The sequence below is a fragment of the Polypterus senegalus genome, chromosome 10 (genome assembly GCF_016835505.1).
Source record: "Polypterus senegalus isolate Bchr_013 chromosome 10, ASM1683550v1, whole genome shotgun sequence".
Lineage (NCBI taxonomy): Eukaryota > Metazoa > Chordata > Cladistia > Polypteriformes > Polypteridae > Polypterus > Polypterus senegalus.
This window is the reverse complement of record NC_053163.1, coordinates 3,277,273-3,298,487: the sequence shown is the minus strand read 5'-3', so window position 1 is coordinate 3,298,487 and position 21,215 is coordinate 3,277,273. Positions and strand designations below refer to the sequence as shown.

General features: G+C 42.2%; 2 protein-coding genes across 2 annotated transcripts; one reads left to right on the top strand and one right to left on the bottom strand.

Moving 5' to 3' along the window:
• Positions 1-762: 762 nt before the first annotated feature.
• Positions 763-8,911, top strand: LOC120536513 (tripartite motif-containing protein 16-like). Its single transcript, XM_039764907.1, has 6 exons — positions 763-1,442; positions 3,671-3,766; positions 4,160-4,393; positions 4,477-4,636; positions 4,750-4,809; positions 7,384-8,911. The coding sequence occupies exons 1-6, from the start codon at positions 855-857 to the stop codon at positions 7,929-7,931; spliced, it is 1,686 nt and encodes a 561-aa protein (XP_039620841.1). The 5' UTR covers positions 763-854; the 3' UTR covers positions 7,932-8,911.
• A 1,570-nt stretch (positions 8,912-10,481) lies between these two features.
• Positions 10,482-21,215, bottom strand: LOC120536512 (tripartite motif-containing protein 16-like). The gene is made up of 5 exons (XM_039764906.1): positions 20,685-21,215; positions 19,531-19,620; positions 18,163-18,355; positions 17,703-17,750; positions 10,482-13,549 (listed from the first exon to the last, which is right to left on the bottom strand). Exons 1-5 carry the CDS (start codon positions 21,060-21,062, stop codon positions 12,999-13,001), a joined length of 1,260 nt encoding a protein of 419 aa, XP_039620840.1. The 5' UTR covers positions 21,063-21,215; the 3' UTR covers positions 10,482-12,998.

The following is a 21,215-nucleotide window of genomic DNA, read 5'->3' as shown; positions in this document are numbered from 1 at the left end:
AAGAATTACAGTTAACTCTGCCTGCCATGCAACATTGAACACTCTTTTTTTATATTAGTCTGTTTTTAATCATGAGAAAACAGCACAATCACAAACTGAAACATCCCATAATATTCCATGTTTCAGAATGTATTATGCAGACTTCCAATACATTCCACGCTTAATAAAAAAAAAATAATTGCAAAGAAAAAAGGACATTAATATTCGTGAAATGCATTACCCTGATAACTTCAACTTTCTAAATACCTCATTTGATATTCATTGTATTGTGTTTGTATCATTTTCTTTTCTTTTTTTTTATCTTTATTGTCGTTCACATCTTTTTATTACAATCTTCGGCTTCAAAACGGCAGTCTGTCAGTGAAGTTAAACGCTCCGCCAACGCCAGAGTTTTAGTTCTACAGCGCCATCTTGTGGAAGAAAATATTTGCAACGTATAAAAGTTTAACCAACGTGAGAATTTGTAAGGAGTTAGAAATTAATTATTATTAATATTATAATTAATTATTTTTGCTGTTTTGAAAATACGCGGAGTCAGTTGATCGTCGCTGTTCTACTCGTTTCTTCTTAATGATTTGCCTGCTTCTCTTGTTTTCTTCTGTTCTCCTTTTTCTGTTACTCGTATCCACTCGTATTTCATCACTTTGCATTTTTAATCATGATGTACAGTACATTGAAATAAAATAAGAATAAAACGCCGGCACAGCTCTCTTACATGCAGAATGCTTGTTTTTAGGTGACAGCCACGTGGTTGCCAAACAAGCTCAGTTGTGCCCCGCCCACCCGGAAGTGATCGACACGTTTTTCACATTCGAATTTTAACGCCGAACTGTGAGTCGGGATCGCCGTTCACGATGGCGGCACCTCAGCTCTCTCTGTCCTGTGATCGGTACTCGTGCTCGGTGTGCCTGGACGTCCTGAAGGAGCCCGTCACCATCCCGTGTGGACACAACTATTGTATGCGCTGTATAAATGACTACTGGGACCAGTCGGACAAAGAGAGAGTCTACAGCTGCCCTCAGTGCAGAAGGACATTTAACGTGAGGCCAGAACTCAGCAAAAACGCAATGTTAAAGGATATCATTGAAAATTTAAAATCCAGGGAAGCCGTTGTGGACCCGTCCCAGAGTTACGCAAGACCTAACGATGTCCCCTGTGATGTTTGTCCAGTTAGAAAACGGAGAGCCGCGAAGACCTGCATGACCTGCATGATCTCGTACTGCGAGACTCACCTGCAGCCACACAAGGAGCATGGCGCCTACAAACGACACAAACTGGATGAGCCGACTGGACACCTCGAAGAGAAACTCTGCACAAAACACCAGGAGGTCCTAAAAATCTTCTGTAGGACCGACGAGACCTGCGTCTGCTTGATGTGTGCGGTGACCGAGCACAAGAGTCACAACACGGTGACACCTGAGGAGGAGAGAGCGGAGAGACAGGTGAGGTGATGGGGTCAGAATCACTGGGTGGAATGGCGCTCTTTACTTTATTATGTGATGTTATCAAAATGTCCAGCAGCTCAATATTCAAAGAAATTAATAAAAAAAAAATACAGAAACTGGGCAAAGATGGTCACGCAGTGACGGTCAGAGCTCCTCTCTCACAATTCTTTAAAAACCTGCTTAAGATGGTGGCCCCATCTGTGTGAGTGTTTGGTATTGTAAAGATGTGGACATTTGGTTCATTGGGTAACCAAGAGTGTTTGTGGGCACCCTGTCTGAGGGAGCGTGGCATCCCACCCAGGACTCGCTCCTGCCAGGGCCGGTTCTACCATTAAGGCACAGTAGTTGGTCGCCTGGGGTGGGGGGTCATTTTTGTAGCCATCACAGACTCATAGACTTGTTTATTCGTATGCGGCTTTCTAAACACTCAAGGACACTGAACAATTGATAAAATACACATTATAAACAAAACTAAAAATACAAAATACGCTTGGACTCAATACAATGCCAGGGAGGGACATTCATACCCCCCATGCCCCCCACTATTTGATGTAATATACGTCTGTCTTTATGTCGGAGACACCAATGGGGAACCTGCAGAAGCCCCGCTGTTTGATTCAATTTACGTGTATCTGTGTGCTCGGAACACCAAGGGGACCCGTCGATATTCAAATATAAAATACGTATCCGTAATCAAATATGAAATACGCATACGTAATTGTGGGGTGGGGGGGTCCTTTCATCGGATTGGCTGTCTCAGCTGTGGAATGGCCAATAGGGGGAGGCAGCTTGAGATCTTAATGTTGGCTCTGGTTTGTAAGGACCTCGGCCATTTAAGGCTTTATACGTTAAAAGGAGGATTTTGAAATCTGCCCTAAACTTAACCGGGAGCAGGTGTAAGGATTTAAGAACTGGAGTTATATGTTCGTATTTTCTTGTTCTTGTTTTACCATTGTGTGTGTTTATTTTGGGTTCTTCCAGTAAGGTGCTTGTGTCACTAGCTATGTATGTGTATTGCAATGTGATATTAGCTTCTTAAAATCAAAGTGTGAAAATGAGCAGGATGACGTCGATCCCCAGGGCACAATGTCCAGCCGCAACACCACAACATACTGAAATGTGATGCCAGTCGTTTCTCCCTGCTGCTATGTCTGTTCTCTTCAAAGTCAAACTCAATACATCATCTGACTGGCCTGTCGAAAAGAATTGTCAGGTCCATATATGCTGTTCATTAATGGAGTATCCTACGGATCTCAGCTGCTGCTCCTCAAACTCGGTCTTCGTCGTCGGTACCTCTGCTTACGGACATCACAGTTCTCTTCGATGGTTTGTTCGATTTGTTGCGCACATGTGTGTGAGTTTTCTTCAGGCTTTTTTGTTTTGGTATCATAAAGATGTGGGTAGCCAGGAGTGTCTGAGTGTAGTAGAATGGCCTCCTATTTAGGACTGGCAAGCTAGGCACAGGCGTTCACATAGAGCAGCAATGTCTGTGAGGGGCGGCGTTTTTGTGACCATGACAGACCCCAATTTACTAACACTTGGACAACACCGTGGCTATGCCCCCAGTTACTTTTAGATGTAGTATACACTCAAAACACAATGGTCCAATTTACATCTATCTGTGCTTGAAACACCAAGGAGACCCATCAGTATTCAAAATTAATGAACGTATACTTGAGCACTCGAAACGCCAAAGGGGGGACCACCAGCCCTCACTCTCACTCTCATGTGGTAACTGTATATCATCTCGCTTAAAACACCGAGGGGATCCATCAGTATTTTGTCACACATGTGCATCGGACATCTCAGTTCTGTTGAATACTTTGTTCAGTTTCTGTTTCTGACATGGCAGAAATTCTTACGATCGTACGACAGCCCAATCGGGCATCACAACCCCCTCATACTGCCCGTAACATGACGGCCGATGAAGCTGAAATTCCGCCCGACACAGGAAATAAGTCAGTGACTGCAAATTTATTGCAAGACTGTAGTGAGAGTTAAATTATTTGACTTTTGCACGCATGCGGGCGATTCAAGCTGTACAAAACACAATTTATGGGTAAGCAGCACAACAAGCGCCATGGAAAGCACATTCAGCTCCAGGCTGCCCAGCTGAGGTCCTTTTGCTCCTCTTTCCTTCTTCATTCCTCCTCTATCCTTTCCAGTGGGACTCCATCTCATCAATTTCTGTTCACTCCTCACTCCTTCACTTTGTCTCCACACAGACTCAGCTGGAAAACAAAATGGCTGAAGTGAAAAGGCAAATGGAGGAGAAAGAGAGGCAAATGGTGGAGATCAAGATGACGGTGGTGGATATTAAGGTGAGTCTTGTGTGCTGCTTATACAGTATGACACGGTGAAACTGAGCAACATACAAGAAGTGTTAAGTGCACAATGGGCGTGTTATTATATCTCTGTGCCTTTATTCAATTTTAATTAGAAACTTGCACTAAAAATCCCAACATGCACAGTAAAAGTGCAGACGTTTAAAGCAGAACATCAGCACTTTGAGAAACGCAAACCCAGCATATCAAGGCAAACCTGCTCCTTGTGCTTTGCTCTCTGCTCATCAAGTCCAAACTGACTGCTGCCAGCTCTCCCTTTACATGTTTCCACTTTGCGATTCCTCTGCGTTTGTGCCGACAGCAGTCCTCCGTGTCTTCATGTTTTGAAGCACGTGGGCCTCAAACTGATTTCTGTCATCTCGTTATCAGCACTCTGCTAAGGAGGAAATTCAGAAACACGACAAGACCTTCAGGGCTGTGCTGGAGTCCATTAAGAGGCTGAGGTCAGAGGTCACCACGGTCATTAGAGAGTATGAGAGGAGGGAAGTGAGGAAGGCCAAAAAGCTAATCAAGCGACTGGAGAAGGAGATCGAAGTGCTGAAGAGGAGAGACGCTGAGCTGGCTGAACTCTCACAGACAGACGACCACATCCACTTCTTAAAGGTGAGAGGGATGACGGGCAGGCCTGTGTGACCCACACCCATTCTTGGCTCTTATGTTTGTCTTCTTTTCCTTTCCTGTTGTAGAAGTTCCTGTCTTTCTGTGACCCTCCTAGAAAGGAAGCTGGTTCTGACATCACCCTTAATATCGATTTTTTTCCGAGGACTCTGAGTACACTTCTGTCTGACATGATGAAGAGTCTGGAGGATGCCAGTGACTGGGAGTTTGTAAAGACCAGTGAGACCGGTGGGTTGGGTGTCCTCATGACACCTCCTTAGTGAACCCAGTGAGATAAAAAGCCGTCCAGCTTGTCACGAGTGCGTGAAGCTCACATTCTGCTTTGCCTTTTCTCTTCTCAGGAGCTGATGATTCAAGTCACATTCTGCAGAATCTGAGATGTAGGAATCACCTTTTAAAGTGTAAGTCTTATTCTAGTTTGTTTGAGTTTCATTTATTAAAATAGATTTTCATGATTTGGTAAACCTGGAAAAGGTCCTGTAGCCGCCGATGTATAAGGCGAAGTCAGGCACGGGTAAGACGCGTGTCAAAGAAATCTCACAGTCCAAAAGTTCGTTTTAAAATATTTAGTGAAAGTTAAAGGCAAATAATCCACACAAGAATAAAAAGAAAAAATAGTTACACACATAGAATAAAGGCAAAAAAAGGAAAAATGTATCTTCTATAAACTTTGCTTTTCTTAAGAAGCTTTGGTTATTTCTGTACTTAAAGGTTCTTAATTTCTTCTTCTGTATGCCTTAAACATACGGTTCAGCACTTAAATCTTTTATTTTACGAGTTACTTCACACTCAAAAAGCCCGTAGGCCGTTGGCACATAGACATTCGCCCAGGCACGAACATGAGCACAAACAAGAACACGATTAAAAAAACGTATGCCTCTGTACCTTACACAAGGCAAGGCTAGACACTAACTGGAGAACATTGTTAACTCAAAACTGTTAAGAAATGACAGGAAAATACCAACTCAATTCTATTCACGGGGTTTATAGGAACCTCCCATATTTTATACATTATCATTTAATAAATATTCATACATTTTATAGAACTAGGAAAATGGCTCTTAACAGGTCCAGCAGTGTAACAGCATCAAGAGGGCCGAATGTGTCCGCAGTGTACCAGTGAAAGAGTCAATGTGTTGTTTGTGGCTTTCGTTAGGCCGTGTGGGCAAGAGGATGAACCAGGAGAGAAACAGGAGTCAAAACAAAGCAAAAAAGTCGTAACCGAATAGACAAGAAATCTAAACAATGAAATAAAATATGTAATCCTAACTCGTAGGCAATATCCCAAGCAAACGTGATCAGAAAACCAGAAATACACAAATGACCTCTGTTAAGATATCCACAGACTCGGACAATTAAAACCGGTAACCCAGACATTAAGTCATTCTTGACTTCTGGCTTCTCACCACAGCGCCTTTTTGCTTAATGGCACTTGGCAAAACCCTTCCATTAAACAGAAAAAGGGAAACGTGGGACAAGTGGGCAGGGTCAGGCATGGAGATGTCAGATGGGACACCGTCCCTCCGCTCTTGACCGTTCAGGCTCAGTAGTAACCCTTCTGCAGGTTCACCGTCAGAAACCTCATTGTGAGTTCATCAATAGCATCAGGGCCGACTTGAAGACCTCACTAAATCAGTCGTAGTGATGAGCGACGTGTACAAAGGGCCAGGACTTAGTCAAGCGTATGACTCATACTTAACTGGGAATTTGCTTCTTTGTGGGTAACAATTGCGAGCCGCACTCCCCATCACAAATGGGGTTCAAATGCTCACCCACTCTTCTCGGCGATGGGTCGAGCCCCAGACATCTAATTGCATCACAAAGCTTTTATTGCTCAATCTCACAAGTTGCTGTTGCACAATAGTCCTGTCGGAATTTATATTGTCTACGGTGTGTGGCCACAAGTAAACGGTGTGTATCGTAAAATGGGTCAGACTTCAATACAAGCTGATAATCAAATCAATGGGAACAAAATCCATGGATAGTGAGAATTAAAAAATGTACTGTATACTAAAACAACTCCAAATGATAAATCTTACCCTTAGAATGGCTATAATGACCTCAAAAACATATACTACAAAATTAATTCCATGAAAAAAAGGAATAGAATAACAACGAACAATATCCAGTCACGACAGCTTTGATTTGACTCCACCAGGTGGCGCTGTTACACATTAACTCTGTGCTGCTTCCTGCTGGCTTGTTGTATCGCCACAAATACAGAAGTGTCAGCAACTGTTTAACAGTTCAGTACCTATATATCAGCTGGGTGGGGGGACGCTCCGTATAGAAAGGCGCTATAAAAGATTTAACCTGTGTTTTTATTTTTTCTAATTTAGTTCCTCAGTCCTACACATGAATTAATTTGCTTTTAATCTTTAGGTATTTCTTCTGAGAGTTTTAAAGGGCTTGAGTGGTAAAGTCACATGGAGAACACTGTCCAAACATAACGTGAAGGATTTTACCCGCACTCTCTCCTTGACCCCTTCTGTCTACTCCTGCTCTCCACGTCACTCGAGCCCTTTGTTCCCACTTCTCAGCTCTTTCCTTATAACCCCTGGCTCACTCTTTTTGCTTTTTGTCCTGCTTTATCCCTCCATGCCAGTCAGTCACTCAGTACACAGTCTCCACAGTCCACTCCATCTATTCTGCATGGTGACCTCATGTAGACAGAACAACTGACAGTGGACCGCTGTAAAGATGGAGATGCTTCTCACTTCTGGTCCTCATGAGCACCACACCTCTGACTCTCAGCACTTTGATGATAAGCCATTTCATTTTATTAATGTCATATGTTTGACTTCAAATTCACTCCTAGAGTCAGTGAAATCACAGCAGTCATGTGATACTTGAGGGTTCATGAAGGTCACAAAGGGCATTTTTTGTGTTTGGTGCTCTGCTCCCCTCACTTCAAGTCTCATGTCTCACCATATCAGCAAATTTCTTCACACGTTTTATTTTTTCTCTCCATTCAGACTCCTGTCCCCTCACCCTGGACCCCAACACGGCAAACAGATACCTCCACCTGTCTGAAGAGAACAGGAAATTGACATGTGAGGAGACAGAGAGCCCGTATCCCGATCACCCTGATAGATTTGACCATTGGAACCAAGTTCTGTGCACAGAGGCGTTGAGTGGGACCCGCTGCTACTGGGAGGTTGAGTGGGATGGAAACGAGACGTCGGTCGGAGTCACATACAAAGGAATTCACAGGAAAGGAGAGTGTACCGAGGGCCTCCTTGGGTACAATGACAAGTCCTGGGTTTTGTGCTATGACAATTCCTTTTATGTTTTCTGGTTTAATAAGATACATACTGAAATTTACGCCCCCTTCAGCTACAGAATAGGCATTTATCTGGACTGTCCAGGTGGCTCTTTGTCCTTTTATGCCATCTCAGAAGACACAGTGACCCTCCTGTACAGGTTCAAGGCATCCTTTGATGAGCCACTCTATGCATCGTTTCATGTTCCTGAACCAGACTCTAGTCTGACAATCTGCTCCCTTCTGACCAGTAGCGAATGACATCTGCAGGTCACCTCACATTTCTGTCACACTGGCTGAATTGTAACTTTAGAGATAAGGAAAATTCCAGAGATCCACCAGCCTTCAATGTGGCAAAGAGAGAGAACAGACAATGTTCAGCTAAGTTCCCTTCCTAGTTCGTCACAGTGAAAGCCCCTCAACCCTTCACCCCCATTTTGTGTTTAATACTCTCAATGACCACATGGTGGCAACCTCTTAATGGTTTAAAATGAAAACTCCGCCTCATGCACAACACAGAGCAAAGCCATGGGGACAGACATGTCACAAGAGTTGAGTCCTTGTCATCTGCAATTTTTAGTTCATTTAATTTGGTGTCTAAATGGGTATAAATGAGGTTAGGGCTGACTGGTCCACTCTTTCTGTTTGTTTTATTGCGGTCCAGTCCTATGGCACAGCTCTGTCCTCGCAGCACCAGGGTTGGTTCAGATCTTGCTTTAGTCAGTCTCAGTGGGGGGTTTCCATGTACCCTCAGTGTTCATTTGTTTCACTGAGTCTTTCAGTTTATCCCCCAAATCTCACAAATCTTACTTTTAGATCCCCAGTTGTGTGAATTCATCCCCTCCTCTGATGGATCGGCATCCTCCTCAAGGTGAACTCCTGCCTTGTTAATAGGAGACCTGGAGACTCCTCACCACTGAACAGTTGGTTTGAGGGGCTTGGATGGATGAATGTGATGTGCTGTACGCGGTGACATTAAGATCACAACAGTAACTTCAAAGTGAAACATCCTATAAGTTCTAATTCTGCTATCCCACTATTGTGTAATTGTATATTAAAAGTGGAAGATGTCCCTAAAGTCACAAGTTGGACTTGAAAAGTGAATTTCTAATGAAACAAGCCCAGATGCCACCTGCTCTTCCACATCTCTGTTATTTTATTGCCCTGTTTAATCGAGTTTGGAGTTGTAAAGTTCAGCATTGTAGCCCAAAAGAGAAAAATAAAAAACAAAGTGACTTGGAGTTGTATTTCAGATGTTACTGTGTGAAAGTAACAATCCTTTAGATGAGGTCAGATTTGCAGTAACCTTAACCCTGATAACAACACATCTTAGGTAACTGAGCTACATAAAATAAAAACGAGAGTGTGTGTGTGTATGTATGTCAGCAAATCCTTGGGACACCCTGTCTTCCTACTTCACTGCTCCTCCTTTTGCTCTCTCAGTCCTTCAAGGCATGAATTCCACAAGATGTTCAAGACATTCCTTTGAGGTTCCTGTCCATGTTGACGTGATGTCATCCCTCAGTTTCTGCTGGCTGCACATTCACGCTTCAAGACTTCTATTCCTCCACATCCCAAAGGTGTTCTGTTGGATTGTGATCTGGTAATCTTTGTCCTGTTCATGAAACCAGTTTGCTTTGTGATATGGTGCATTGTCACGCTGGAGGTAGCCCTTAGAAGATGGGACAATTGTGGTCATTAAGGGATGTACACGGTCAGCAACAATACTCACATCAGCCATGGCATTCCAACAATGATCGATTGGTGTTAAAAGTGTGCCAAGGAAGCATTCCAACACCAGCTTGGACTGTGGACACAAGACCAGTTGGCGCAAAGGATTCAAGTTCTGACCCCACCATCTGGGTTCCTCAGCAGAAGTCAGGATTCATCAGCTTTCCAGTTTTGGTGAGCCGTTCTTGGCTTACAGGAGAGGAGCCTGACATGGTCTTCTGCTGTTGTGGCCCCTCCACCTCAAGGTGTGCCATGCTGTGTGTTCTGGGATGCTTTTCTGCTCGCCACAGTTGTAGAGGGTCCCATTCTGACCTTTTTTGTCTGGTTAGACCAGTCTGGCCATTCTCTTCTGACATCTCTCATCCACAGATTTGCCATTTACTGGATGTTGTTTTGTTTTTGTCTCCATTCTGAGTTAACTGCAGAAACGTCTGTGCGTGGAAACCCCAGGAGATGAGCAGAAGTAGCCAAAGCAGCCATTCTGGCAGCACCAATCATTCCCAGTTGAAGTCACTAAGATCACATTCTGGGATTTAAAGAGAAGATGAAGTGAAGCTCCTCACTCGTCTCTGCAGGATTTTATACGTTGTGTTGCTGCCACATGATCGGCTGATATTGTAATTGCAGTTCTAATAATTTGAGCAGTGAGTGTGTATTCTCTTTATCTGTAGGTGAACGAACACGGCCTCCGATTCAATACCTCATAAATAATTGGGAGATTTTTAACGTGAATTATAATTTGGCCTATATATTACACTTTTTCATTCAATAGTGAAAACACTTCCTCACCTCTTTTGTTATTGGCTATAAACACATATATTTTTTTTAACTACAGCACTTTTTCTGAAGGTAGAAAATTTTAAAGTACAAAGTTTCACTACAAATTTTAAGAGATTTGATAGAAAATCTGCATACGAATATGTTAAGTAGATGCAGGAAGTATTCGGACCCCATCACTCACTGCACACTTTTATTATTTTGCCGATTGTTTTCATTTTAAATGGTGTCATGTGTGTGCATACTGGGGACGGCTTAAATGCTCAGGTGATGGGAATTCCCAAACACAGGGTGGTGCTGCTTACTAGCACCTCATCTCCTCCTCCCTCCTGCAGACCAGAAGATTGACAGCTTTAATGCCCTTGATGTCACTTCCTGTGTCCGCCTCGTCCTGCCAGAAGTCCTTCTCCCTGGAAGTATCAGTTTTTGAGACTCGCATTTTCTTTTCAAGTTCAACACGTTTATAACACACGTTTTCTTCCATTTCTACAGGATTTGCATACTGGTGTTCCAACACTTCACAGCTGGCAGTATTTTCTCTTACGATTCATAAATGTGACATTTTTGCCCATCACTGAGTAACCCAGAATGACAAAGTGAAGACACTTTTGCAGGAAGGTTTGCAGATTTATTGAAAATCAAACACTGAAATCTCTCATACATCTCTAGCTCTAAGCTCCTGTGAACACAACATTTCATTTTTTCCAAGTTTCTTTTTAAACATTAACATATTTACAAAAATGAGGGTTTCAGTGCTTTGAAATATATATACATAAAAAAAAAACAAAATTAAGGTCCCAGAAAATAAAGATTAAGGGTCCAATTTGGTTCTCCCTTTCCACAGAGGGTACACTGAACTCTTTACGCTTGTTATAAAGAATCCTAAACAATTATGTATGTTCAACTATTTTGAAGGTTTAATAAAAATCTACAAATCTATAACTATCACCTTTTATAAGATAACTACATTAAATGAATATTATAATATCTGTCCTTCACAAAACCATTAATCATATCCATTAATAATTGCCTATCAATAACCTTGCGCCATCTTTCTTCAATCATTTTGTAAATATCAAAGTTATTTATTTTGCATCATTTTTCATTAATAATATTAATACAGATAATACATTTTGTTTATAATGCGCCGTACAGAGCCCAAGGACGAGGTATAAAACATAACAAAAATAGTTAAAAATACATCAAAAGGTACCAGTAAAGGATAACAAAACAGAATCATAAAAAGGAGGAACACGAAGGGAGACGTTTGAGGTCTACTTTCAAACCCTGGTGGTTAGCATTCCAGAAGGTTGGAGCTTCGGCACTGAAGGCTCCATCACTTGTTGTCCTCTTCCTAGTCCTGGGAATGGCAGGCAGAGGATCGACTGGAGATGATCGGAGCTGGCGGGCAGGTTTAGGATGTCAGAGAGATAAGATGGTGCTGATTGTTTAAGGCTTTGTAAGGAAATGGAAGTACATTGTGATGAGTGCCAGATTCAAGCGGGAATCGATGTGATGCCCCCAAAGATGTGTCCCCAGGGCTTGGAACGTTCTGTCGTTTACTTAAAGCAGACTTTGAAAGACCAACCAATGAGATATCACAGCAGTCCAGCATGGATGTAACCAAAGTAATGGCTGAACATTCAGCATCTGGCAAGATGGTCAAAGTTGGACAACATTCCTTAAATGATAAAACTGAGTTTTTACTAAGTTATTAGTGTGTGGAACAAATGGCAGAGAAGAATTGAGAAGTCTGTACAGGGATGTCATCACCTAATGAGGCAAATTGGGCCATTTCAGCAAACTGAGTCTAATTCACAATCAAAAATATTCCAGTTTTTTTTTGTCTTTTCACTATTATAAAAAAAGTAGATGTCAGCCATGACGTACGTAGCAATAAGAGCAGAAGGTGGAAGACATGTGGAGGTTTTTCTGTATGTTTGGGTTTCATCAGCATAGCAGTGATAGCCCAGGTGATGTGCACAGCTGATTTGAAAGGAAGGATATAGTTAAATATGAAATAACAGAGACCCTAAAACTGAGCTTATGGGACACCCTGAGTGACAGGTGCCATCGGTGAGATCCCATCACAACTCACAGCTGCCTGTCCAACCAAAAAGACCTAAACCACGATACACAGAAGCAGGCCTGTATGACAGATGGTGTCAAAAGGAGCTCAAAGGGATTCGGTGAACAAAACTGAAAAAGAGTCAACAAGGTGATAAATGGAAATGACTGGAGGAGTCATCCAACTCTAGATTCAACTTTCCGCTGTAGGAATCCACTTAAATCAATTGTAGGGCATGTAAGAACAAAAGAAATCTGACAAACGAGAGGAGGCCATTCAGTCCATCAAGCCCGTTTGTTTAGCTAAAAGCTAAACTGTCCCAAAAACTAACTGGGAGTTGTCACAACTCTAAATGGGATGTTAGTCTGCGCACACACTTAGAAATTATAGGTTTGGATCTGACATCTTACTAAATACAGTGGACTTCAAGAACTGGAAAAGAAATGTGGTGGAGTAAAAGAAAAACCCATATAGACACCTGAGAGAGCAAGAAAATCGCACAGAGATGGCATCTGAACTCGGTGACAGTGCTAACCTCTGTGCAGCTAGACTGGATTAAATGAAATAAACAGGACTGGACTGCCATTGGGAATACCAAACAGAAACTGGGGGTAAAGCCGGAATGGCACCTAAAGTAGAAGTTCCTCTGATGACGGCCCTCCAGGCTCACTCTTGAACTAGGGAAAGCAGGGCAGCAAGCATGAGACTCCAAGTCAACAAGATGGCCTCTGTGACAGAAGACATAAAGTGACCTACAGGGGACTCTGGACACACTGGTCCGGTGGGCAGATTGTTACGCTGCAGTTTGCTCCAACCTTAAAGGCTGGATAGAGCGGCTCAGCGAAGGTGGCGTTGAATCTGTGCAGGAGGGTCGTGCTGTCTGAGATGCTATAAAAGGACAGGGAGCCCTCAGGACAGTCCAGATAGACGCCTATTCTGTGACCCGGGGGGGAGCTGATGTCGATCTTCGTATTATTATGCCACACACAGTGACTGGAATCAGAGCAGTACAGGCACCAGGACCTGTCATTGTGTCCAAGGAGACAGTCCATGCCCCATCCTTTGCATTGTATCCCTTTATATGTGACTCCAATGTCAACCCCTTCTCCATTCCACTCCACCTCCCAGTAGTAGCGAGCCCCGCTCAGAGCCTCCGTGCACAGAACTTGGGGCCAATTTTCAAATCGGTCAGGATGATCAGGATACGGGAACTCTTTCCTCATGTTTGTGACCTTCTTGTTCCCTTCGGACGGGTGAAGTCTTCTCTGTGCCGTGCTAAAGTGCAGAGTCAGCGGACAGAAGTCTGAAATGGGGAGAAAGTAAAGAAGTTCAAGTGAAGAAGTCAGCTGACACTGAAACACCAGACACTTGGACCTGAGAGGAGCAAAGCGACAAACACAAAGAGTTTCATTAGTGACCCTTCATGAACCTCCGGGTGTCACATGATGGTTGAGATTTAACTGAATAAACGAGTGGAACATCTGAGGTTAATAATGCGAGTCAGAGGTGTGGGGGGACATGTGTAGTGGTCTTGTGGACCAGTGAGGGTAGCACCTCAGTCTGTTACAGTTGTTATGTGCCATCTTCACACATTTTATGGTGGTTTGCCGTTTTTGTTGAATTTGAGTCTTTTTTTGTGACTGCTGGGAGTTTTATTTATTTTTCTGTCACAGGGTACTAAATCATTAAATGGGAGCTTACTTGTTGTGTTCTCTGGGTGGTACCCCTAGAGGTGGGCCCACCCTCATGTCACCTCTCCAGAACCCTCATTTAGCCTATTTAAGGCCCAGAGGTGAAGGACCCAGGCGGTTGTGCATTGACGTTTTTTTTTTATTCTGTGTGTTTTTTCCTTTGATGTTCTTTTTTATTATTTCTACTTTGCCCTTGGATTCTTCTCCATGGATAAATGTACTAAGGTTGGATTGCTTTGTAAGCAACTTGTTTCTGTTCATTTGAATAATTTTGTAATACCTTTCTCTCTTTCTTTTTTTCATTCTTCATTTATGAAGAACCCTTGTTGCCTTTTAGTTACACGACTTTCAACAGTTTTGCTTCCTTGTTGAGAATTTCTAATATTCCTCTGGACTCTTTTGATAATTTTCTCATCATTATAAGCCATCTTCCCACTTTGGGCCTGCTAGGCCAGAAGTCTGCAGGTAACTGTTTGGGATAAACTGGTCAGAGGTGAGGATTTTCCAGGACGCCAAGTGAAGGTCCTGGATTGCTTTTGTGGTTATTTCTGGAGGTCTCAAACCCCTTTAGCATGTCTGAGACAATAACAGTTAGGTGCGATCAGATGAGGTCACTGTCAGGAGGTCAGGGTGCAGGTCTGTGTGGGGAGCAACAGGAAATAAAGGAGTGCCCTGTGGGGACTGTGGACCGAGTGACCAGCTATGATGAAGAAATATATAAAATAGAAACATTAAGGTTGTGATCAAAAGAAGAGAGTTGTGATCAGCAGACAGATGAATAGAGGAACATGAGGAGAGAAGGAGCTGGATGACCACTGACCTTGTGTGACATGGCGGGCAGGGGGAGACACACCGGAGATCAAGGAGAAATGGAAGATGGAATTGATGTGTGAGTACTAAACATTAATAAAGAAAGATGAGGAGCAAGAGAAGGAGGGGAATGAAGATGAACATGGAGATAAGGAGGAGGAAGCGGAGGACAATGACAAGGACAAAGAGAAGAATGAGGAAAGAAGACATACTACTCTATGAAAGAACAGAGGAGAGTAGAAATGGAAGAAATAACATCACATTGAAATGAACAGCCTGTGGTATAAAACAGGCCTTCACCTTGTAATTGAAACCAAAATGTATGAGTGCTCAGAAAAAACGGAATTAAAAAAAATATTTTGGTAGTAAAAATTGCGCCAGCTGGTCTGCCAAACCAAACCAAAAGTGAAGACCCATCAAGTTTCATATTTAGTATCAGATTTGACTTGATAAAACCGTACATGCTAACCACTTTTACCATCCGACAAACCCTCACATCCTCAAAGTCTGAAACTTTTTCAATTTCTTTCTTAATCTCCGTCTCTCAAGTTTGTTGTTTGCTATCGATGTGGAGTGAGAAATCACCATTTTTTTAAATATTTGACTGCGGATATTTTATTTCAAAAACAAAATTAGACTGTTTTCTTCCCTAAGCCTTCTCTTTTCAACCCTAACCCTAATGTTCCTTGTGTGTGACATCAGCTTTATCCCTCTGCACTTTTCACAAACCTTCTCCATCCAGTCTCCAGTCCTACTGTTCCTCCGCTCCTCTGTTGTTCTCTGCTGTTCTTAGATGTTCTGCAGTGGATCCCACCCAGGGCCGTCTTAATGCATGGGCATGCTGGGAAGTTTCCCAGGGGGCCAATGAGCACAGGGGCCCCAAGCTAATCTATGTGTGTTGTGACTTGCTGTCAATAAATCAATACTCTACTATACTAAACTAGAAATATCTGTTATTGTGTTACAAGTGGACATTGTCATTCGCCTCTGATTTCGTATCTCACGTGCCTGTATTTGTGTACGGATCTCATACACGACATAACGTAAAAGTCAAGTCAAAGTCAAAGTGAACTTTATTGTCATCTCAACCATATCCAAGTATACAGATAGACGAAATTGCGAAGCTCAGGATCCACAGTGTAACAACATGACATGCAAATAATAAATAAAAAATAGAATTAAAATTTAAATTTAAAATTAAAACACAAACAAGACAAGACATTGTGCAAAGACAAGACAAAGAAGCAGCAGCAATATTTATGTGTAAGATATGTAGTATAATAATTATAAATAAATAATAAATAATAGATATAGATAATACAGAATTTATCTGTGTATGATAATAATTGTTTAAGACGTGTGTAAACAATGACAGGTCCGAATACGCATGTCTATGTTAACGTGACTTCAACTCAATTCTCTGCAAAGAAATTTCCCAAATGTTTGTGTTGAACACTTGATTAATAATAAATAATTCATAGTAATTTCATACTGTGTTATACATATGTTGAAATGTTTGTGTTTTTCAAGGCTCATGTTATATTGTTCAAATGTTTATACTGATTAATCTTTGCTGTACAGCATGTTTTTTATTGTTTAAACACTGATTTTGTTGGAAGTATAAATACAATAAAGATATGTTTAATTTTATCGACCATTTACATTGTTATTCCTGTGAGTGGTTGAGTAGTTTGGGGCGCCAGTACATTAGACATAGCAGCACTAGAGAAGGTCCAGAGAAGAGCGACTGGGCTGATTCAGGGCTACAGTGGATGAGTGATGAAGAAAGATTAAAAGAGCTGAGCCTTTACAGTTTAAACAAAAGAAGATTAAGAGGAGACCTGATTGAAGTGTTTAAAATTATGAAGGGAATTAGTCCGGTGGATCGAGACGGTGACTTTAAAATGAGTTCATCAAGAACACGGGGACACCGTTGGAAACTTGTGAAGGAGAAATTTGCAAAAAAAAATTAGGAAGTTTTTTTTTACACAAAGAACGATAGACACTTGGAATAAGAGACCAAGTAGTGTGGTGGACAGTAAGACGTTAGGGACTTTCAAAACTCGACTTGATGTTTTTTTGGAAGAAAAAAGTGGAAAGGACTGGCAAGTTTTGTTGGGCTGAACGGCCCGGTCTCGTCCAGATTGTTCTAATGTTCTTTAATGCTGTTAAGATGGCCCTGATCCCACCACACTTCTCTTCTCATGGACTCTTCCACACATCTACTAGAATTTCATCTGGTCCTGTTGCCTTTCTATTTTTTAGTCTTTCAATGCCTACTTTGCTACCTCCCTCCTTTATCTTGGCCCACCGGCCATTGTGCATTGTATAAGCACAGTGCATTGACTAACATATAAAATAAACAGATGGGTTACATTTTATAAAGCACCTTATCATTGTGAGTCCACCCAAAGCTCATTTAGTTGTACGACACCACCACACAATTCTTACCGTTAACATGAAAGCTTTATAACTCGTGGTGGAAACCGTCTGCTTTTGGAAATTTCCTTCAATGCATTAACCACTCGTTAATCACGCTGAAGTGACGAGCACCTTTCACAATGTCCAGGGTGCTGGAGTCGGACCGGTGGTCAATCGATTGACATACTGAAGGCCATAAAGTGAGGTAAAGGTGGGCCTCGCCTAATCTCTCCAAAGAAGAAGATGGCTTTAAACAGACCTGAGTGGCTAATACTGTCAGTGTGTAACAGCGCCACCTGGTGAACTTTAGTCAAAACTATCTAAATGAGTTTCAATAGTAAGTATGGATATAAAACTTAAGATGTTTAACTGCCACTTAGAATTCGTAAATTTGGTATTTTGGTATTTGGTGCACTTTATTAATCCCCAAGGGGAAATTGTCATTTCACACGACCTTTGGAGGTCAGAGTGCAGGTAAATGTAGAACTTATATTTTGATTATTTTTACATGTATGAATACTAGAAGAAACTTACATTTTAAAAGGTCATCTCTGCTTTGTAGGTTCTGCAGACTGTCAGAGCCTGTGGAGGGAAACAGAAAAGAAGAACGTAAGAGCAAGTCTAGAGTCTATGGTGAGCAGGATAGCTTCTTGGTCCTCTTCAGCGTCTGTCTGAATTCACCAAGGAGGACATGTAAAGACACACACAATCCACCAGTCTCACTAGTTTTCACAAACTGCCAGACGCTGATCTCCTCTACAACCATTTTCAGATCAGAAAGGTCTTTCCTCAAAGTCTCTAATAACAATGATGCTGGATGTGTCTCCATCTCCAAGAAGAATATAGAGAGGTAGGACCTTCAATATGTGGAGATCAGAGGTACGGAGAACACGAGACACAAAGACTTGTGTGTCAAAGAGGCCTTCTGGTTTCCTCTCGACTGGCAGGCTCACCTGTAGGAAAGCAGTGTGGTCACCTGTCTTTGAAACCTTACCCAGCTCAATGTCTCTGCTCTTCAGTACCTTGATCTTCTCCTTTATTCTCTCAGTCAGCTCATCATCCTTTCTCACTTCCCTCTTTTTGGTAGCTTCAATCACCTCGGTGAAATGCGACCACAGCCTCTCAATGGACTGGGGCAAAAACTTGAGGGTCTCCTTGAATTCCTGCAGTTTCCTCTCTGCGGAACTCTGAATGGAAAAGAGCAGGACTATATTCATATATAATTTCGAAAAGTAATTAAAAAAAACTAAAAAAAAAAAAGGTATCAGAACAGATATAACACCACAAATTAAAATAAAATTGGCAACACGTTACTGGTTTTATAATTTTTACAAATTATTAATTAATCCAATTCTCCTCCTCTCATGACCCCTCATCACCTTAGTGACTTGTAACCTCAGCCTCTCAATGGACTCAAGTAGAGACCTGAAGGTCTTTGTGCGTTCCTGCACTTCTCCGTATGCAGAGTTCTGATTAGAAGAAGAGAGACGTTCACTTCAGGCCGATGTGCTTTAGAGGATTTGTGGTGTTTGGTGACATGGAGGACAAAAGAGAACTGGAATCATAAAGTTTTAAAATATAAAGGGAAAGCTGCCACCAGTTTTATTAGGATTGATATGAAGGAGGGGAAACATTGGGAGTGGCTGTGGGTCTTTATAAAAGGTAGCCCCTGAAAAAGTGTCCCACCACTAACCAAGACGACTCCTGTCTCGTCTGCCGCCGGATGGACCGCCTGCCTCGTTTCCTTGCTATCTGACCCCTGGAAACCACTTTTGTGGTGGCAGTGTTCTGAAGTAGTCAGTGTGTACTAGTGCGGTCTAAATTAACAACATGCTGTATTCATTGCAAGAAACAATGCATCCCACATATCTAGGGCTACTATTCGGGAGCATTTGCCTGACAAAAGGTTTATTTGCAAGGGTTTATGGCCGTTATGATCGCCTGACTTAACAACGTGCGACTATTTCTTGTCGGGTGACAAATCTGCGGACCGTAAATGAACCAAAGTTGAAAATTGAAAATGTGATACAGAGAATCAACCCCATGACTTCACAAAAAGTGTACGTGAACATACTGATCCGGGCACAGAAATGTATTGACGGACAGGGAGATCACTTTCAACATCTTCTGTAAATGCGAGTACCAAATTTGATCATCTTCTCTTCCCCACGTAATGCAGTCGTCGAGTTGGAGACAGGCCACCCCAGTAGAGGAAAATTTTTAAAAATGTGTGAAATTTACTGTTAATATTGATAATTTGACTCAAAGAATGTGATTTTTTATTTTCAAACTTTTTCAGCAATAAAGGTAAATATTAATGTAAAAAAATGTGTTACATCTGAGCTGAACATGCAGGACTCACCTCAGTTCTCGTTACGGTCTCCAAATCATTCGGTTTTTTCTCTTTATCCTCCAATTTTTTCATTTCTTTGTTTCTCTTTTCCAACTCACTCTGCGTGGAGAAAAAAATGGAGGAGAGACATCTTAAAGCAGACAGGTGTGGAAGAATTGAGTCCATCAGAAGGTTATAAGAAAGAGAAGAACAGAAGGAGAATGAGGAAAAAGAAAGGAGTGGACATCCGTGGAACATCTTGGAGCTGAATGTGTGAGAGACCTGAGGACTGGCCTGGAGGGAGTTTGTGGTCAACGGTAAAAATAGAGGAGAAAAAAGGAGAAATGGACCATCAGAATGAGAGCCTCATTGAGGAATCATGCGTTTCAGGACAAAATGAAGACAACAACAACATTTATTTATATAGCACATCCTCATACAAAAAATGTAGCTCAAAGTGTTTTACATAATGAAGAATAGAAAAATAAAAAACACAGTAAGAAATTAAAATAAGTCACCATTAATTAACATAGAATAAGAGTAAGGTCCGATAGCCAGGGAGGACAGAAAAAACAAACAAAAAAAAAACAAAACTCCAGACGGCTGGAGAAAAAGTAAAATCTGTAGGGATTCCAGACCATGAGACCGCCCAGTCCCCTCTGGGTATTCTACCTCACATAAATGAAACAGTCCTCTTTGGATTTAGGGTTCTCAAGATGGTGGAGTGAAAGCTAGAGTACCACCCATAAAACACATGAAACATAACGCAGGCTTAGATACAGATACATAAAATATAAAGAATACTGCAAATCAAAAGCAAATGAAACAGCAACACATAAAGATTAAGTTAAAATGTACAACAAAGACGCTAAACAAGCATCTGAAGCAGGACCTTGGCTGAGACTGACCACATGTCCACATATTTACTATGCAGAAGAAAGCCAGATCACTGGGATAAAACTGACAAGGACAAGGAAAACCAAACTGAAACCAGCCTGCCAGGGCTGTACGACAGGATCGCTGCTACATATTTGCCATTTCCTTTCTCTAATTTCTCTGACTGATGGCAAACAGACATCATTTTGCTATGCAAGAATTTCATTGTTCTCCATCCTCAGAGAACATGAAGACACCTCTCTGCCCCGACCCCAGTAAACCCTCGCCGTTGCCAGTCCTCCCATTACCTGTCTGCTTGCTGTCCCCTCCTCAGGTGTCACTATGTCATGCCCCTTGTGTTCAGCCACCACGCACATTGAACAGATGAGAGTCTCTTCAGTCCTGCAGAACAATTTCAGAACTTCCTGGTGTTTCTTGCAGAGTTTCTCTTCAAGCTTTCCAGTTGGCTCTTCCAGTTTGTGTCTCTTCAGAGCTTCCGATTGTCTGTGGGGCTGCAGGTGAGTCTCACAGTAGGAGGCCAGGCAGGTCAGGCAGGTCTTCGCAGCTCTCAGTTTTCTCTCGGTACAAACATCACAGGGCACATCGTCAGGTCCAGCGTATAGCTGAAATGGAGCAACCACGGCTATGGGTTTTGAGGCTGTGGTGTTTCCATTAAGTTCTGGCATCCCAGTAAATGTTCTTCTGGATGGATGACAGCTGTAGGCTCCATTTATAACTGACTGATCCCAGCAGTTGTGTCCACATGGGATACTGACTGGGTCATTCAGGATGCCCAAAAACACTGAGCCGGTGCACTGATCTGAGGACAGGGACAGCTG